General features: G+C 44.9%; 1 protein-coding gene across 1 annotated transcript; it reads left to right on the top strand.

Moving 5' to 3' along the window:
- The first annotated feature begins 1257 nt into the window (after positions 1-1257).
- On the top strand, positions 1258-12259 carry LOC124283644 (cytochrome P450 3A8-like). The gene is made up of 10 exons (XM_046719637.1): positions 1258-1340; positions 2162-2258; positions 2567-2619; positions 4289-4385; positions 5213-5329; positions 7005-7087; positions 8150-8289; positions 8805-8935; positions 10017-10092; positions 11865-12259. Exons 1-10 carry the CDS (start codon positions 1273-1275, stop codon positions 12257-12259), a joined length of 1257 nt encoding a protein of 418 aa, XP_046575593.1. The 5' UTR covers positions 1258-1272.
- Positions 12260-18940: the final 6681 nt, after the last annotated feature.

Genomic DNA, 18940 nt, shown 5'->3' with positions numbered 1-18940 from the left:
GTTCGATTCCTTATACGGGTACAACGTGTGAAACCCATTTCTAGGAGTTCGACCTTGTTCCATGTTAATAATTACAGCCTGAAAATCATCTGGTCTCTTAAATGAACGTATTTACAGTTCCTAAATTGTATTCGTAGAACATAATGAACAGGAGTCAGATATTTTCTTCATGTTCTGAAACTGTGTTAATCTAGACTTATCGCCTGTGCTAGATTTGCATGGGATATATCGAGCAAATGTTAGGGGCCATATGACAGACTACGATCAGGCTTCTCTGGGTCCCACAGCGATTCACGATTGCAGCCATAGCAAGTTTGATGAGGATGAAACGCACATGTCACCTGACTGATCGTCCCTCAGCTGGAGAAGATTCAATTACAATCGGACCTCATTATCCAAACCAGTGTGACCGTGCTGTAATTTCGAGATATCCAGATATTCAAATCATATACGTCCATGAGGTAAAAGTGGCTACAACAGATGCAATAACTACAACAGATGCACGCGATGGCCAATTGATATTCTAATTACGTGATCAATAATAATTGTTACAATTTGTGTGCGACGTGCGTGTATTACATGTGGGATTGACAAAACATGTCTTAATAGGCATGTTCGGCATATGGGTACAGTCGAGATAACAAGGACCAACTGTATGTACATGTCGAGGTGATCAGGCTGGCATGAAACTGTGTAATGTCCAGCTTTCAAAATTCACACTAGTCCGCTAGCCCCTGACGACAAAATCACGTTGAGGACTAGTAACTATTCAGTTATGATAGTCCTCATTTATAGGTTGCATTTGAGGACTGTATTCTCGATCTAATTCTAAACACTTTAATGTTGCAAATTAGAACTGAATAAATATGACTGAAAATGTAAACATTGTTGTTATGTTTTGTTCTTACTACACACTGTGAAGACTTGTAGCTACAATCATTAATATTACTTTTTAGTTTTTATTTATAAAAAAGGTTCAACCGCAGAATATCATTCCATTTTACAGTACATATAATATATAACAATATATATAATATAATAAGTACATGTACCATATGGTGCCCATCTAGCCCAGCGTTGTTGACATCGCACCGTTACATGTCTATATATATATCATGTTTCATATTACCATCCACAGTGTCATTGTGGCTTGTTAGGTCCAGGCCAATAAACTCGGCCACCTACAGAGTTCTCTAATTAATATTGCTTTGAAATCATATCACAATAAAATCTACCACACTGAACAACGCCGCCAGAGCATACCAAGGCACTATGGATGCGTGTAAATGCATACAGAACGCTCTCCTGGCTGGAACTACCTTCCTATCACTGGCGTACTTGTGAGTTAACTTTGATTTCGTTACTGTTTTGTATTGTGCTGGCGTGGATTAACAACATGACGCGATAGTGAGCTCCTCTCATCTGTATTCAACTTCGGCGGCATAAGCACATGGCTAGATACACACACTGCGCATGCGTGGTTCCAAAACTTATACAGGCAAATTCTTAAGAACTGTTATCAAATGTAGGAGTTTAACCGAAACGAATATCTTACAGTTACAACGTATACTAAATCACAAGAACACGTTGTAGTGACGATCATTCTTTTGTCTACCTGGTGAAGTAGAGATATCTTAAAGATTAAAGACAACATATACTAAACCACTTTTGTATACCTGATGAAGTGCAGTCTTAGACAATCCAGTGATCAACGCCATGAGCATCAATCTACGCAGTTGGGATACGATGAACTGTGTCAACCAAGTCAGTGATCCTGACCACCCGATGCCGTTAGTTCCTTCTTACGACAAGCATGGATTGCTGAAGATAATTTCTAACTTGGATCTTCACGGGTTACAGATGTCTTCAAGATTAAAAACAACATATACTAAACCACACCACATGTTCTAGAGTCAATCCTCCCTTTTTTAGCTCATGAAGTACAGATGTCTGAACTTATACTAGTGGTCTAGTGGTTAAAGCGTTGGTTCGTCACGCCGAAGAGAAAGGGTTCGATTCCCCACATGGGTACAAGGTGTGAAGCCCATTTCTGCCGTCCCCAACAGTAATATTGCTAGAATGCTGATTAAAAACGACGTAAAACCAAATTCACTCACCCTAAATTCACCTCCCCTTAGAAGAACGTATTTTCTCACTGTAGCTATGGGCAATGGAAGAACACTTTCTTCCATGAGTACGGGATACCTGGACCCCATCCAGAGCCATACCTTGGAAACATCAGAGAAATCAGGAAAAAGGTAATATTCACAAGTATAACAAAGGAACCTTTGAAAACATGTACATGCATAGAGAACGTGTAACTATTAACCCTTGTGAATACTTTAGTTAATACGTGTCTGTATGCATGATTTTCCAAAAGGTTTGGAACAGGTTGGAATCACATTACAAAGATACCATTCGTGGAACCTGTTTAGAATTCGAAACATCTGACATGTTTAGAAACTGATTAATATGAGGTGCATGATCAGAATTCTCATGAGTGCTTTTATACTGGCAAATGTTTGAAAATCATCCAGTTAGTCATAACAAATTGTTGCTTTTCCAGGGATTTCGCGAAGTGCTGGCCGAATGGATGCATTCATTCGGAGATGTGTATGGGTATGTTTTCTTAGAGTTACATCACATTTTCATTCCTTTATTCTTATGATTTCCATCACTAGTTTGAGTTCTGCCTCTAATGGGATCTGTTATGCCAGACAACAGAGAGTGACGTTTTGAGGCTATGTTCTTTATCATTGATCATGTATGTCTTATATTTCATCTGTGCTTTGCTGTAAATTTCTTATTGTGCTTTACAGTTTAACAAATCAATGTTGCACGTGTTCATGTCCCGAGTTTAAATGCGTTTTAAGCTTGTCATGCCCATTGTGTTTATGACGGCAGAATGATGCCATGACGCATAACATGATAACAGAGGACCTTCACAAATACGTAAGATTGTCATTCAGTTGGTTGCTTACTTATCTATAAGCAGAAGATGAAAAATGAACGGATAACAATGTATACTCAGAGGCAAAAGTTACTGTAGCATGGAATCTGTCCATTGGTCATGCTGCTGTCAGTAACGTTCACCCGTGAAGGTCCGGGTTAGAATATTGATCTTCAGTAACCCATGCATGTCGTAAGAGGCGACTAACGGGATCGGATGGTCAGGCTTGCTGACTTGGTTGACACATGTCATCGGTTCCCAATTGCGCAGATCGATGCTCATGCTGTTGACCACTGGATTGTCTGGTCCAGACTCGATTATTTACAGACCGCCGCCATATAGCTGGAATATTGCTGAGTGCGGCGTAAAACAGCAAACCAACCAATCAACCTACGCGTACGACATCTGTACAAGATGCCCGGCCTGACGGACAATTCTGACGCCAGGTCAAGATCTCCAGTAGGGATGGAGAATCCATGAGTGGAGAAGAGTCCTCTTCACCGATGAGTCACGATTCTTTCTTTACCGAGGTAAAGAACGTGACTATAAGAGCACATGTGAACGTTAGATCTGGCAATGTGTTGTTCTGGTGGGGATCGCTGTGGAGGTGGAGGCGCTGTGATCTGGGTTGAGACAACAGCTGCAGCGAAGATGCTAATAATTGTAACTGAGGGGAACTTAAATTTTGTGAAGTACCGAGATACGATTTTGCAAATGGCCGTTTACCGTTTTTGCAACAGAGCTGCAGTTAACTGGGGTTTCAACTCGATAACGCCAGACTTTTCCTCAGTTTTAGAACAGTATCTTAATCAGGAAAATGTTAATGCATTTCAAGATCGCCTGAATTGTCAGCCAATAAACAAAATGGCTTGCTGACCTGGTTGACACATGTCATCGGTTCCCAATTGCGCAGATCGATGCTCATGCTGTTGACCACTGGATTGTCTGATCCAGACTCGATTCATTTACCGACCGCCGCCATATAGCTTGTATAAAATGGAGCGACAACACTGATGCAGAAACTCCGTCAAATCGTTCTTCCTGTAACAATGTACAAGGTGGACACACTCGCCACTGACTTGCCCTGTGAACTGCGGCTCACATGTCAGATGCGCTGTTCTTATTATCTGTTGATCGTTACCATACCTTGAAACATTTGTGTTTCCAAGTAATAACATAACTTGGAAGCAGTAAAAGTGTACCACTGATTCTGTTTGCTGTTTTGTGTCACATAACTTTTGCCCTTGAATAAAATTTATTCATCTGATGAAAACTTGGTATATGTGATTTGTGTATGTACTCCAGAACACTCCTAGTTGGTATCCGATACATTTTCAGATTTTACGTTGGAAATACTCCGACCATATTCGTCAAAGATCTCGACATACTGAAAGAAGTCTCAATCAAACACTTTCAGGATTTTCCGGACAGAATGGTAAGAGTTTATTAAAGGTTTCACTGAATACAACAAATCTTTTTGAATTGATGGTAAAAAAAGAAAAAGGCATAGCTGGTGATTATTTGATAAAGGTATCGTAAATTGTGTTATGGGAGCGGTGGGGAAGCCCAGTGGTTAAAGCGTCCGCTCGTCACGCCTACGGCCCGATTTCGATTCCCCAAATGGGTACAATGTGTGAAGCCCATTTCTGGTGTCTCCCGCCGTGATATTGCTTGAATGTCGCTAAAAACGGCGCAAAGCCACACTCACTCACTCTTGTTACCTCTTGCCTAGCTGAGTTAATAAGAATTGTGGTAATAGGACTTGAACTGGTGGTGTTCCGATTAATTGAAATATACGATGATTGATCGCAGTGACCAAACGACCAAGCAATCGATCACATTTTCTCATAATCGAACATAAACGATTTTGGAACAACTGTTTTAGTCTTTGAAATACTTGACAATGGAACATATCGTTGAAGTTTTCAGTGCCTGAAAACGTGTTTAATTCTTAGAAAACTCACTTCACTAACTGAAAAGCCATGACTGAATATTTCTTGAAGACTCCGGGAAGTTTATGTCCATGATATCTTAGTCATCACTTTGAAGTAGCAAGTTGCATCATATTATACATATCTGCAATAACAACCTGGATAGGAAAATCTGAAAAATGACACTAACCAATTTTTTTCGATGATTGGTCATTGGTTATGAAACAATCATCAATTGTGAGATTTCAACCAATTCCCAACACTACTTGACGCAAATAGTTACTTTGATATATTTCAGTATGTGTTATATATAACGATCTTTATTCTAAAGTTTCCAGATCTGAATCCAGGCATTGTGCGTCACGGTGTGCTTTTCTCCAAAGGTGATGCGTGGAGGAGACAACGTGCAGTCATGGCGCCGACCTTCAGTGGAGGGAAGCTGGACAAGGTAATACTAATGCGCGTGTGTATGTGTGTGTGTGTGTGTGTTTTGTCTGTATAAGCGTGGCTGTCAGTGTGTGTGTTTGAGTGTGGATGTGTAAATGTGTGTGCCTGTCTGTGAATGTGTGTGTGTGTGCGTGCGCGTGTGTGTGTGTGGTTAAATGCATAATCATAAGACATGTCAACTACACAGATGGTAAAATTTGAGGCAACACCTGATCGAACATGATGTAAATGAAACCATTCAAATGAATACATTGAATGAATAACAGTTTTCCGCGGCCTGCGTCTTCGTCTCTCCAGTTCAGAAAACAATATGCACGTGCATTACATGTTTTGCCCGTGCATGAATGTGAAATGTTTGCATGTACACATTTCACAATACGTTGTTTCGAGAGTAGTACTGTGCGAGTTGATGATTTAGTAATATGGCTACAAATCTGAGGTCAATATAATGTCGGCTCGGAGTTACATAATCTGAGGCTACAAAATGGCAAACTGTAGGCATGAGAGAAGATGGCATGTCCTTGCGGCAGATTACAAAACGCGCTAACGTCTGTCACAGCGTCATCAGCAAGTTGCTGAACAAACACCGCAGGACAGGTGAAGTCAAGGTTGCCGCTGGTCGAGGTCGACTCAAAAAGACCGATTTGATGGATGATAGACGGCTGCTACGAATGGCACGTCAGGCACCATTTGGGCCTTCAAATCAATTCCGCCAATGGTTGCATCAAACGGCGGGAGTGAATGTGTTCTCATGTTGCGCACATCTATCAGCACGCTCTCATCGTGCTAGGATCATTACCGACCCTAAGAGGCAGCATAACATTGAATCCCTCGATTGGCCAAGTGTAAGTCCAGATCTTAATCCGATCCAACACGTGTGGTGCGCGATTGGTAGGCGTATTTCCGCCAGTAACCAGGCCATGGCCAACATTCGAGAACTCAGGTAGGCAATGCTAGACGCATGGAACAATCTGCCCATGCGTTTTGTTCGTAAACTCATGCTATCGATGAGGAGACGCTGTCAAGAGGTGATTCAGGCTCATGGCGGATACACGTACTACTGATGACCCAGTTATTGTTTTAAATGTCAAGTTTAGTGGATTCCATTTCAAGAAGTTCTATTGTTCCACAAAACATTACAGAGTTGGCAAGGTGAAGACATTTTTTTATCAAAATGTGAATACCTTATGGTATGTCCATTTTGGGGGAATTACCACTGTACTTCTCCAATGGAATAAATGATCTTGATGTCATAAACATACTGCGTTGTGTCGCTGCAGGGACTCTCCATATAGTGTAGAAGCCCATGTAGTGTATTCACATACCATTTTTGAAGGTCACGTTGCATTTTGCGCACCTAACATGCATCTGAAAGCTTTCGTAGCTTCAATTTTTAGGTGTTGCTTCAAATGTACCATCAGTATATATTATTCCGCAATTGTGTATTTAAGAATCCCTACCAAGTAGTAATGTCTCCAGGTGTTCGCAAGAACATAAGCACTGTTGGAACCGGTCACAAATACAGGCAGGCTAAAAGTAGGAACACGTGGACAAATTAAGGAGTTGCTTCTAACATCCATTTTGTCACTAACCCGACTCCTAACAGTTATGTACGTTTTATGAAGTAACAACAAGTATGTCTGTTGTTTTGCATATTTCCTCTGCTATATCCCCAGATGGGCAGCATATTGAATGACTGTGCCGATGCCTTGGTCAAGAGACTGAGAGACAGAGATGGAGACGAGATCGTCTTGCGAGAGTAAGTACGTTTCGTGAAGTGAGCGAGTTTATGTTTACGCCGCGGGGAATACCAGAAATGGGCTTCACATATTGTGCCCATTTTTGGCAATCGAAACCGGGTCTTGCGCGTTACGAGCGAAAGCGTTAAGTACTAGGCTACCCGACCGCCCCACGTTTCATGAATGTGTCAAGTAAGGATGTGTGTTTTGTCCAAGGTTTTGGTAACGTCGTTGACAACTTCACAATGTACCCCCTAATCCCCAAAACGCACTTTCACAGACACCCAGCAACATCCCCCTTCAATGCTAAACATTGTCGTTGTAGGTGAGGTGAGGTGAAATGGGGTTTGACGTCGTACTTAAGACTATGACGACGTGCATGCGTGTGTATGTGTGGCTGCTTGTACTAGCCCAGACTGGTTTTGTAATGCTTGCACACTGAGATACCACGCAGCAGTTAAGCATGAATACACCGCTCAGACACATTATACTTACTCGGAGCCCGGGCCGACCACTCCTTATTTTATCCATTAATGCCGAGCGCCAGACAGGGACAATATTTTAACGTCTTTCGGTATGACGCGGATGGGGATCGAACCTGCGACCTTCATGCCTTATGTTATATCGAATAATGATCTTTACCGGTGTATTTAGGAATTGTCAACTGCCATTTGCCAAAATTTTCAGAATGTTTGGCATTGGCTAGAACAAGATACAGACAATATGAATTTACGAAAGACAACGGCAGTCCCTTGTTGGAAATGGCGGGTACCAATATCGACAAAGTCTGGAGATGCAAATAGGTCCACGTCGTCCTCCAGATTAAAGGGGCGGTTGGTTGGGCTAGTGGCTAAAGCGTTCGCTCGTCACGCCGAGCATCCGGGTTCGATTCCCCACATGAATGCCCATTTCTGGTGACCCCGCCGAGAAATTGCTGGAATATTGCTAAAAGCGGCGTAAACCTAAACTCACTCACTCACTCCTGATTAAAGACAGAATTGCTATGTGAATTACTGTTAAATGTAATGCTACTGTTTTTCGTTTGAAATGATCTTGAACATGACTAAATATTCAATCAACAGTTATTTTGGTCGGTTTACCCTTGAGGTGATCGTCAAAGCAGCCTTTGGCCTCAACACCGACACGGACGACATCTTATACGACAACCTAAGAAAGTTGATTCGCCCTGGAAAGAAAGGAGCCTTCTCCCATTTCAGCAGCAGTGAGTCATCATCTTTTGCACCATCATCTGATAGTCTGGATCTCAGTGAGTGAGTTTAGTTTTACGCCGCTTTTAGCAATATTCCAGCAATATCACGGCGGAGGACCCCAGAAATGGGCTTCACACATTGTACCCATGTAGGGAATCGAACCCAGGTGTTCGGCGTGATGAGCGAACGCTTTAACCACTAGGCTACCCCACTGACCCCATATCTACAGTGCAGTGCAAAGTCATGCCTTGATAGTTTCAATGTATCGAGAATTATTACAATTTACATCACTTGAACTGTGGAAAACGTATCATATAAATTGTTTTGAACCAATAACTTTACCATCACTTTATGGATTATTTTCACATTCGGGTAATGGCTCCTTGTTTAAATGAAACGTGCAGTGCAATGTTTGATGTTGTATTTTTGTCAACAGTAATCATTATTGATTGTTGTTCACCTCAAGTTGGGAGTCACGGTCGGGGGTATTAGTGAACCTTACACACATTTTTGGGTTTATTTCCAGATATATTCCCATCTATGGTACCCCTGCTTAGAATACTTGGCTTCAGCGTCATCCCCAAGGCTCCGTATCAGTATATTCTGAGAGCGTTGGTTGACGCCATCAACTTGAGGAAGCTCGAACCTAAGAATGAAGTACGTCTTCACAGATATTTGGTTGACCATGTTGCCAGTTTGTATGACACGGTGTTTGGTAGTATGTCATACTTGTTACGGTGAGTGAGTGAGTCGGGTTTTACGCCGCTTTAGGCAATATTCCAGCGCTATCATGGCGGAGGACACCAGGGATGGGCCTCACGTGTTGTACCCATGTGGGGAATCGAACCCGGGTCTTCGACGTGACGAGCGAACGCTTTAACCACTAGGCTACCCTACCGCCCTACACCTGTTACGCATGTATTTCATGGCCACCACAATGGCTAAAGACATCTCTGGTATGTCTTGAACCCGTAAATACTCATGTTTCAGGAGGACCCTAGGTTCGAGTCTGAAATCAGCAGATCCTGGGCCCCTTTTCAGAAAGCTCTTGTAGCGCTACGGCTATCGTAAATCAGTGTTACAGTATAGGAGGTAGCAATGCTACAAGGAAAGTTACGAGATCGTAGACTTAAGAGAGATTTGTGGGCCCTGGGCCTAGATTTTCGAAGCTCTCTTAGCGATGAGATAGTCGTAAGTGCCATACCTTAACTTACGACTATCTTAGCGCAAAGAGAGCTTCGAAAATCTAGGCCCCTGTGTAAACACAACTCTGCGAATGGAACCAATATTGCTCGCTAATAAGTTTTATGATTACTGATGTAATATTTCAATTTATAAATTAAAATCTTGAGAATAAAAAAGTATAAAGTCCATCCTCAACCAATGCCAGTACTGTGCAAAGGAAATGAGTATATAAAATATATATACATGCTCTTATGATCAAATATGCACGCACAGTTTATAATGGCGTGGTATATATGACAGCCACGACACTGTTTCGCAGAGAACATTCGTGGGGTTGACATTATGAAGGAGTTCTGGGGAACAGATGGTCAATTATATCGCAATTCTTTGAGCAGAGTTGCGTCCCTTCGATATGCCAGGAACCTATAACCAAGGTCGAATCCCTGTTCCCTCCGATTAAGTTTCTACATCTGTTATCATTATTTCCTGCTCCTGTGTTTCACCAAAGTGGTAAAGGTCTCAAACTTGTATCAATGTCTTGATATGTTTCCAGAACAAAGACTTCATTCAACTGCTTATTGACGCTGAAACCATGGAAATACCCAACGCAAGCAAGAAAACCTTGAAAAGTAAGATTAATAATAATGCCAACACACACGAGTCAATCCTCCTGTGTTCTGCTTTTTCCTGGAAAAAGGCCCTGAGTACGTCCAATAGTGCAAGTGATTGATGGCATGAATGGCTAATTGTTATGTACAATAATAATATCAATAACAATAATAAATATGTTTATCTACATTTATTTTTATTTTGGGGTCAAAAATGGACAATCATTTCTTCCTTAATGGCATTTCAGCACAATATCATATTATGAATGAATTAAGTCAATGCATATGATCACTGTTCATTGCAGATTTCAATTCTGTACTTTGTAGGGCCGCGCAATATAACCGGTTTACCGGTGAAAACGATACGTGAAAACGATACATATTGCGATACGCTGATTGAAAACCGGTATTTTGACTTGCATTCGGAAAACTTCGTAACACTCGGAAATCTTCGGATATTTCCTTGTTTCATGTGTGCCAAATATCATTTACATTATTATTTTGTCATGATTAAATGTTGTTCTTAAAGCTTAGTCAAGCATAGTGATTTTGTTGTGTTTTTGCTCTATAAATCAAGCATTCTAGCACGACAATGTGTGATAATCGATTCTGATTGGCTGAGAGCTCATTAAAACCGTACTTAAATGACCGCTAATTAAAGTGACCGATTCACCGCGTATGAATTCAACGAACTCGTTGACCCTATTGTTTGTAAACAAACATGTCTGACATCGGAGACTTCTACCTCGGCAGCATCTGTGATGTTTTTGAACTGAAAAGCAAATGGTTCGACGAAGAATTTCTGGAGCCTAACGCAAATGAAGAAACTTCGAAGCTGGAAAATTCTACAGGTAGCGATAATTCGTTTCACATTTCTTAAATTGAAAAGTCGAAAGCTAGGTGCATGTCTCTTCATATAAAAAGGAAAGAAAAAAAATGGACTGAAAATATTCCTCAATTTATTTCTTGTATTGTACGAAATGTTTCCTTGCATAAATAATCAATTATTACGAAATTTAACGGCAGTTTAATTTATTCATAAGTAAATATTCCACTCAAATTTACCATTTTACTGTTTTAGATATCAAAAATGAACCTGCTACCAAGCGTTTCAAAACAGTGACCGACAATGATCTAGAACATATTGTTTTGGATTCGAGGAGCAAAACCACCCTTCAAACAACTGCGTGGGGAGTAAAAATCATGAAACGTAAGAGCAAAGACAATCTTTTTAAATCAACAAAATTATCAAGATTTGACCTAACATATCCTATGATAAACGAGGGTGATGTAAATCATCTTGAACATGTTAAATATAGTTGTTACTTACCTTTTAACAAAATGATATCAAAACATTGAAGCGCACATAAAATAAAAATTTTTAATTCAAATATATTTCCAGAGTGGCTACAATTTCACGAACTCTCTCCCGAGTTTGAGACATTTCCAGTTGATGAACTGAACGCTCTGCTGAAGCGATTCTACGCTGAAGTCCGAAATTCCGACGGGAATTATTATGCCAAGTCATCGTATTTGGGGATCCGCGCAGCGATCCACAGACACCTTAGACAGCCACCATTTAACATGAAAATTAACATTCTTCAAGACAAAGAATTTCACTCGGCCAACTCCGTTTTTGCAGCAATGTTAAAAAAAATTTAAGCAGTTAGGTCTTGATAATCAAGCACATCACAATGCCATTTCAGATGGTGATTTAGCTAAAATTAGAAACAAACAAAATTTGGAAAACCCTGTAGACCTTCAAAACAAAGTGTGGTTTGATTTGACCCTAGGGTTTGGACGAAGGGGCTGTGAGAACCAGAGGGAGTTGTCTGTTCATTCCTTTGTTGTCGAAACAGACGATGTTGGCTGTGAATTCATATCCATGGCACATAGCGAATCCACGAAAAATCATCCTGGGGGCTTCGGCGATTCCGAGTACACAAAGCCACGTGTATACGCGACAGGAACTCCCCTCTGTCCTGTTGTATCCTTTCGAAAGTACATGTCCAAGTTAAATCCAGAAAATGAAGCCCTCTTTCAGCAGCCTCGTAAGAATGTGTGTGAGAATGATTGTGGTGATCGGAGCTGTCAACCGGAAGTTGGGGGACCCGACGGAAAGTGCCGGAGACAACCGATCGCCACAGGGAGTTCGTGGAAGCCATCTTGTGAGTATAACATTGCCTGATTCAGGGGTCTACATAAAACCGTAGATTTGGGCCTCAATACTTACAAGGTGCGAGCCGCGATTAACTCCACGGTGATCTAATAACGTGGTGAAGCCTGTGATCACTACAGTGGCGCTGTGAAAAACGATTCTGAGCGAGGAATCCCATTTTCTCGCTCGGGTCATCGCTCGTCACTTTTCTGTTTTCCCGCGCTTGGGAGACCGCATGGTCTTCCACCCAAAGTGGGTGTAACAGAATTTAAGTGGTTTATAGTACAGTTAGATGGGTTTTCTAGTATCTCCGTACCTATATCGGAGAGGGGAGGACTAGTTACCGTACTAAAAGTAGCTTTGGTGGAGCTTTTTAGGGTATTTAGGTTACCCGCGTGGGGAGCACGGGGCTGGGGGGGACTACTGGTCACCCAGCTTTCTCAGCTCGGCACTGTTGTGGGGTTGCAGTGCGAGCGAAATTGCATATCCTAGTTAGAACTTATTTAGGGGTCTTTCGGTGCTAGTTGGCGTAATTTGAGGGATTTAGTGTGTTTTCGTGTATTTCTGATGTTATGCTCTGTGCCACCTGAGGGTTCCCACTGCGCATGACCGGGGGGAAATTCGGTGTTTACTTCCGGAGGCTGTGTTGACATTTGACTTTGGACAATTCGCAGTGAACTTGTTGCAGAAGGGACGGTGTTTTGCCGTGGACTGTGTTTATTCGTGGATATATTCGTGTGTGAGATGATTCATGGATTGTGTATTTCTATGGAGGATTATTCATGGAATTTTTCTTGGGAAAAAAGTCACGGTAAGTGATGTGGAACTTATAACTTCCGAGTGGGATAGATGTCAGTGAACTTTGTCAGTAGGCATGCATTTATGGAACTGAACATATATAGTATATAACGCATTTGTTGCTGCTAGAAAATGGTATCACTGTAATTGGGGGTAAATGGTTCAACACACCCCTCACCAGTACTAGTACGGTGGGATAGTGACATTTATCCATAATTCCAACCGCTACTCGGTGGGATAGTGACATTTGTCGATAATCTCAACCGCTACTCGGTGGGATAGTGACATTTATCCATAATTCCAATAGTGACATTTGTCCATAATCTCAACCGCTACTCGGTGGGATAGTGACATTTGTCGATAATCTCAACCGCTACTCGGTGGGATAGTGACATTTGTCCATAATTCAACCGCTACTCGGTGGGATAGTGACATTTATCCACAAGCCCAACCGCTACTCGGTGGGATAGTGACATTTACCCATCATTCCGACCGCTCCTCGGGAGGGATACAGGCATTGCGAATCCCAGCCGCTACCCGGTGAGAGAGTGACATTTACCCATCATTCCGACCGCTCCTCGGGAGGGATTTAGACACTGCTATCCCCAACCTCTACTAGAGGGGAGAATAGTGACACGTTATACCTGAGACACTTCACGGTGAGGGGACCGTTGTGACTGTTGAGACTTTTCATCATGGCTGCTAAAGTGGTACATGTGAACTTTGTGAACCCCACGGAGTTAAAACACAGTGGACTCTCCAGAGACCAGGTAGATAGGCTCATGTCAATTAGGAGCCAGGGGTATAACATCACCAGGGAGGAGGTGGAGAATATGGAGGAGTTCCGTATGGACGATGACGCTATGTCACTACTCTCATTTACACTCAATGGAGCATTGAAGGAAGTGGCCCCACCGCCCAACGAACATGGGGAAAGCGACGAGGTGGCCAGTGTGCTCAGTATCGAGGGTTCAACTCAGGTTTGCGACTCCGACAGCGAGAATGACACCCCAGAGGAAGGCCAAGCGGGGGCTGACGGTCCCGGACGGGACACGGGAGTACCAATGGATGAGCTCAGGCAGTTGATGAGCCAGATGATGCACACCCTGGAGGGAATAAACCAAAAGAGTGCTGCTGGAAACGAGGAGAGTGCGCAAAAAATGATACGGGCCCTAGAGGGAGTGAACCAGAAGAGTGCTGCTAGAAATGAGAGGAGTGCACAAGGAATGATACAGGCTCTGGAAGAAGTACACCAGAGGAGTGCCGCTTGAAATGTGGATAAAGCATCAAAGATATTGTGAACAGTGGCCGAGATGGACGAAAAATCCGATGACAGGATGGAGAGGGTGTTAGGTCGAATGGACAACTTTGGGATGCCAGTCATGACACCGGAGGGACACATCAGGGGTGGGCCACATGACGCGGCCCCACATAGTGCTTCCATGGAGGTGAGAGAGGACATGCTTATGAGAGGTAATACGCCATTGGGTGGGCACCGAGAGTTGAAGCTGGAGCCAATAACGCCTACTCGATTTGAGGACGGACACTGGGGAGTGACAACAACTCCAGATCGAGGTAAAGCAACGCCACCTGACGTCCGCCCGAAGACTAGTGCGGGACATACAAATGTGCAGCGCTATGAGATGGGCAACATTAGTGAGATGGTGAATGAGAGAAATGCCAAGAGGTCAGCCGCTTATACACCTCTGGCAGGGACACCGGAGCCAGGGGCGGGTCTGCCCCACCGGGAGATGAAGCAGGAGCAGACTCCCCGGAAAGGGGAGTATGGGGAAATGACAGGTCCGGCGCAAAACCCCAAACGACAGGAACCCCAGGCTGCAAGGGGACGAGTACAACAGGAGGAGAGGGATCAAGGTCCACCTAGGGGTAGACGGAACCAAGGGCCAAGGGCCAACGACTATACAGGACCTCGCGTTGTCACATCCCTGGTTAGCTACGATGGGAAGGAGGCGTGGGCGCCATTCAAGATCAAGTTCGAGAAGCTGGCAGATAGAGAGGGATGGACGGATGAGGACAAACTGTTCCAGCTATGTTTTTGCATGCTTGGGGAAGCGAGTTCCTTCTTTAACACGTGTCAAATGAGGGACCTGTTCATGTCATATGAACAAATGATGGAAAAATTCCAGAAGAGGTTTGGCATTGTGGAACCTGCTCAGGTGGCAAGAATGCGTTTCCCGTCCTTGAAACAGGAGCCAGGGGAGACACTAGAGGCCTGGGCTGAACGATTGGTGGCAACCTCGTCACGGGCATATCCAGGTCTGCCAGAGGACTTTGTGGAACAGGAGACCATAACAAGGTTTTGCATGGGCTGTGAGAACCGGGACGCCGGGAACCTGGTTTACAATCTGAAACCCACTTCCCTGGAAAGGGCCATGGATGCAGTGAGGCATTACCAGCACAACTTGCACTTGCAATACAGTAGGCCGCGGCGGGAGTTGCGGGCATTGACGGTGGAAGACATGGAGGAGCAACCGAGGGAAGTGCGAGCCTCCTCAAAGACAGCGGCGATCCCAATAAGCACTTTACCAGCAGTCACCGATCTGGCGAGAAGGGTCACCTTGATCGAGACCTACCTAGGAACGGTACAGAAAGAGGTCAAAGGTATCAGGTCGGAGATGACTCAACTAGTTACGTTCAGTGCAGGAACTCACCGGAACGGTAAAGAAGTTGGGAAGCATGAGGTCGAGGTCCCGCTCACCCAGCCCTGGGAGGTCGTCGGGTGTTTTCATTGTGGAGACCTCAACCATTTCAAGGCGGCATGCCCGAAACTGGCAGGCAATGCAACTACAGCTAAGAGTGTCTCCTTTGCGATGGGATCCACAGAGAAGCCTTTAAATAGCCAAGGGACGGGTTTGTAGACCCGCTTGCTCGTCTCCTGTTTTCTAAAGAGACTATCGAGGGTCTACCGCCATGGCCGCCAGATAACCCTAATGACATAGACTGTCGGGAGAGTACAGTGTCAGCGACTGCGCCTCACAATAACTCTGGACTAGATATTCAGGGTTTGCCGCCATGGCCGCCAGATAACCTTAACGACATAGACTGTCGGGTGGGCGCAGTGTTAGAGACTGCGTCTCACAACAACTCTGGACTAGATAACCAGGGTTTGCCGCCATGGCCGCCAGACGGCGGAGACCAGAGTAGCACTAACGAGAGTGCTACGTGGCCAGGTGGTGAGGAAGAAGGAGAGATGGATAGAGAGGCGGGATTGCCCATAGTAACCATTAATGCTCTGGATGAAGGAACCTCATACCTGATACCGGTGACATTCCAAGGAACAGAGACCCAGGGGGTAGTGGATACAGCGGCTCAGAACACTATTGTGTCTGATATCTTCTTTGAGCAACTGCGTGATAAGTTGCCCATATCCAGACCGGTGATAGTGAACAATGCAGGTCGAGATATGAAAATGAAGGGGTGGATCACAGACATGGCCCGTATTCGAATTAATGGAGTGACATACCGACAAGAAGTGTTGGTAGCACCAATAAACGACCAACTCATTCTGGGTCTGGACTTCATAGACAGGCATTGTACCAATATCAATGTGCAGCACAGAACGATCACCATTGGCAGATGTGAAGTTCCCATGACGCTGAAGCTTAAGAAATATGGGGTGTGCAAGGTGACAGTAGCTCAGACACTGTCGTTAGCACCTCACACTGCTACCCGAGTTCCTTGCTGTATAGGCCGGGACTTAAACCAGTACTTAGTAGAGCCGTTGCAGGGAGTGCAACGATATGCTCTTATGCCGAGGACTTTACACAAAGGACAAGAGTCCCCAGTGGTGTGCCTGGTAAACACAGCCGACCACACGGTGAAGTTGCACAAGGGACAACACATCGGCAATACGTCCGAGGCAGAAGTAGTAGACCCTGTCCGAGGGAGGAGCGAGGCTGCTGGAAACCCTGAATGCAGGGCGTCTTCCACTGAGGGGGTGGGAGAAGACGACCTGGAGACTCAAGTTCCTGAACACCTGAAGGGACTATTCACCAGGTCGAAACGTGAACTAGGACCAGCAGACCAAAATGAACTGGCTAACTTATTAGTCGAATTTCAGGATGTCTTCGCACGACATGACTTGGACTTTGGGGATTTCACAGCCATTGAACTTACCATCGTCACTGGTAAGGAATCGCCAGTTAAACAACGTATGCGTAGAACGCCGCTGGGGTTTGCTGGGGAGGAGGAAGCTCACTTGAAGAAAATGTTGGAGGCTGGGGTGATTAGACCTTCGGTGTCGGTGTGGGCGTCAGCTCCGGTGCTTATACGCAAGGGTGATGGAGGGGTACGCTATTGTGTGGACTACCGAGCAGTGAACGAAAAATGTCAGAAGGACGTTTTCACCCTACCTTTGATAGATGAGTGTTTGGACACCTTGGCAGTGAGTCGGTGGTTCTCCAAATTAGATGCCAACTCCGCGTACTGGCAAGTCCGCATCAGGGAGGAGGATTGTAAGAAAACTGCCTTTGTTACACAATATGGACTCTTTGAACATGTGAGAATGGCGTTTGGGCTGTGCAACGCCCCAGCGACGTACGCTAGAGTAATGTCTCTTATACTCGCAGGTCTGAGCTGGGAGATTGCACTCGCATTCTTGGATGATGCCGTGGTGACTGGCCTGGCTGTACCGGACCATTTCCAGAACCTACGGACAGTTCTGCAGTGGTTCCGGAAATACAACTTGAAGTTGAAGCCCAGAAAATGTGAGCTGTTTCAACGAGAGATTGAATTCCTTGGGAGGGTAGTCAGCGGCGAATGGATCCGCGTGAATCCTACTAGCTTGGGACCGGTAGAGAACTGGCCCAGACCAATCACTACCCGCGAGGTGGAGAAGTTCCTGGGTTTCGCCAGCTACCACAGGGGTTTTATCAAAGACTATGCCAGGATGGCGACGCTCCTGTACGCTATTACGGGGAAAAAACTATACGAGTGGGGAGAGGAGCAGGAGCAAGATTTCCTGGACTTGAAGCAGGCGTTGTTGACAACACCGGTGTTAGGCATGCTGAACAAGGAGGACATGTTCGTCCTAGACACAGATGCCTCAGACCGGGCCGAGCTCCTGCAGATACAAAAAGGTCGGGAGCGAGTGATCAGCTACGGCAGCTTCGCCTTGACTCCAGAACAACGGTGATACTGCACAACCCGCAAGGAGTTATTGGCAGTGGTACGTTTCACAAGGCAGTACCGTCACTATCTTCTAGGGAGGCATTTCCGGGTACGGACGGACCATAACAGCTTGAGATGGCTAATGAATTTCAGAGCACCTGAAGGGCAGCTTGCTCGCTGGCTAGAGGAACTGAGCCAATACGACCTAAGGGTGGAGCACCGTCCAGGAGTCAAACACCAGAATGCGGACGGCTTGTCCCGTTTGGCTGATGAAGTGGAGTGTGACAACTACCAGCGATTCGTGGAGCTCCAGGAACTTCCATGTTGGGGGTGCCGATACTGCCAGAAGGCACACCAACAGTGGGGACAGTTCCATGAAGAGGTAGACTATGTGGTCCTGTTGGCGGGCCGGCCTAGGACGGTCAGGGCCTTGACAGTGGTGGAGGAGAGCAACCACCTGACAGAGGCCCCCACCAGGGAGGATGCCGGTGGAGAGGGTGGGAGTCGGACAGAGGATCAGGCGCATACCCTTGAAGTGTGTAGGATTGATACAACCTTCTCAGTAAGGACTCTCACAGTACCAGAGTGCCCACAGAAGGGGGACAGGGACTCTTGGGACGGCTCCCTGACTGCACTGAAGACCGCTCAAGAGGAGGATAGCGATCTCAGACACCTGCGTAGATGGGTGGACGGGGATGAAGTACCATCAGACTCAGAACTATACTTGTCTAGCCCGGCCGCCAAGTCCTATTGGGTGGATAGGGAGCTATTCGAACGAAATGA

The sequence above is a fragment of the Haliotis rubra genome, unplaced genomic scaffold (assembly GCF_003918875.1).
Source record: "Haliotis rubra isolate DU_JTF1 unplaced genomic scaffold, ASM391887v1 Scf319, whole genome shotgun sequence".
In the NCBI taxonomy this organism is placed as follows: domain Eukaryota; kingdom Metazoa; phylum Mollusca; class Gastropoda; order Lepetellida; family Haliotidae; genus Haliotis; species Haliotis rubra.
This window is presented reverse-complemented; position numbering and strand designations above follow the sequence as displayed.

Bases quoted from the DNA above. Each gene is read 5' to 3' on its own strand.
- LOC124283644 (XM_046719637.1), top strand. From the start codon at position 1,273: ATGGATGCGTGTAAATGCATACAGAACGCTCTCCTGGCTGGAACTACC. The intron at 4,386-5,212 runs GTAAGAGTTTAT...TTTATTCTAAAG, and splicing joins AGGATTTTCCGGACAGAATG to TTTCCAGATCTGAATCCAGG. The intron at 7,088-8,149 runs GTAAGTACGTTT...TTCAATCAACAG, and splicing joins GACGAGATCGTCTTGCGAGA to TTATTTTGGTCGGTTTACCC.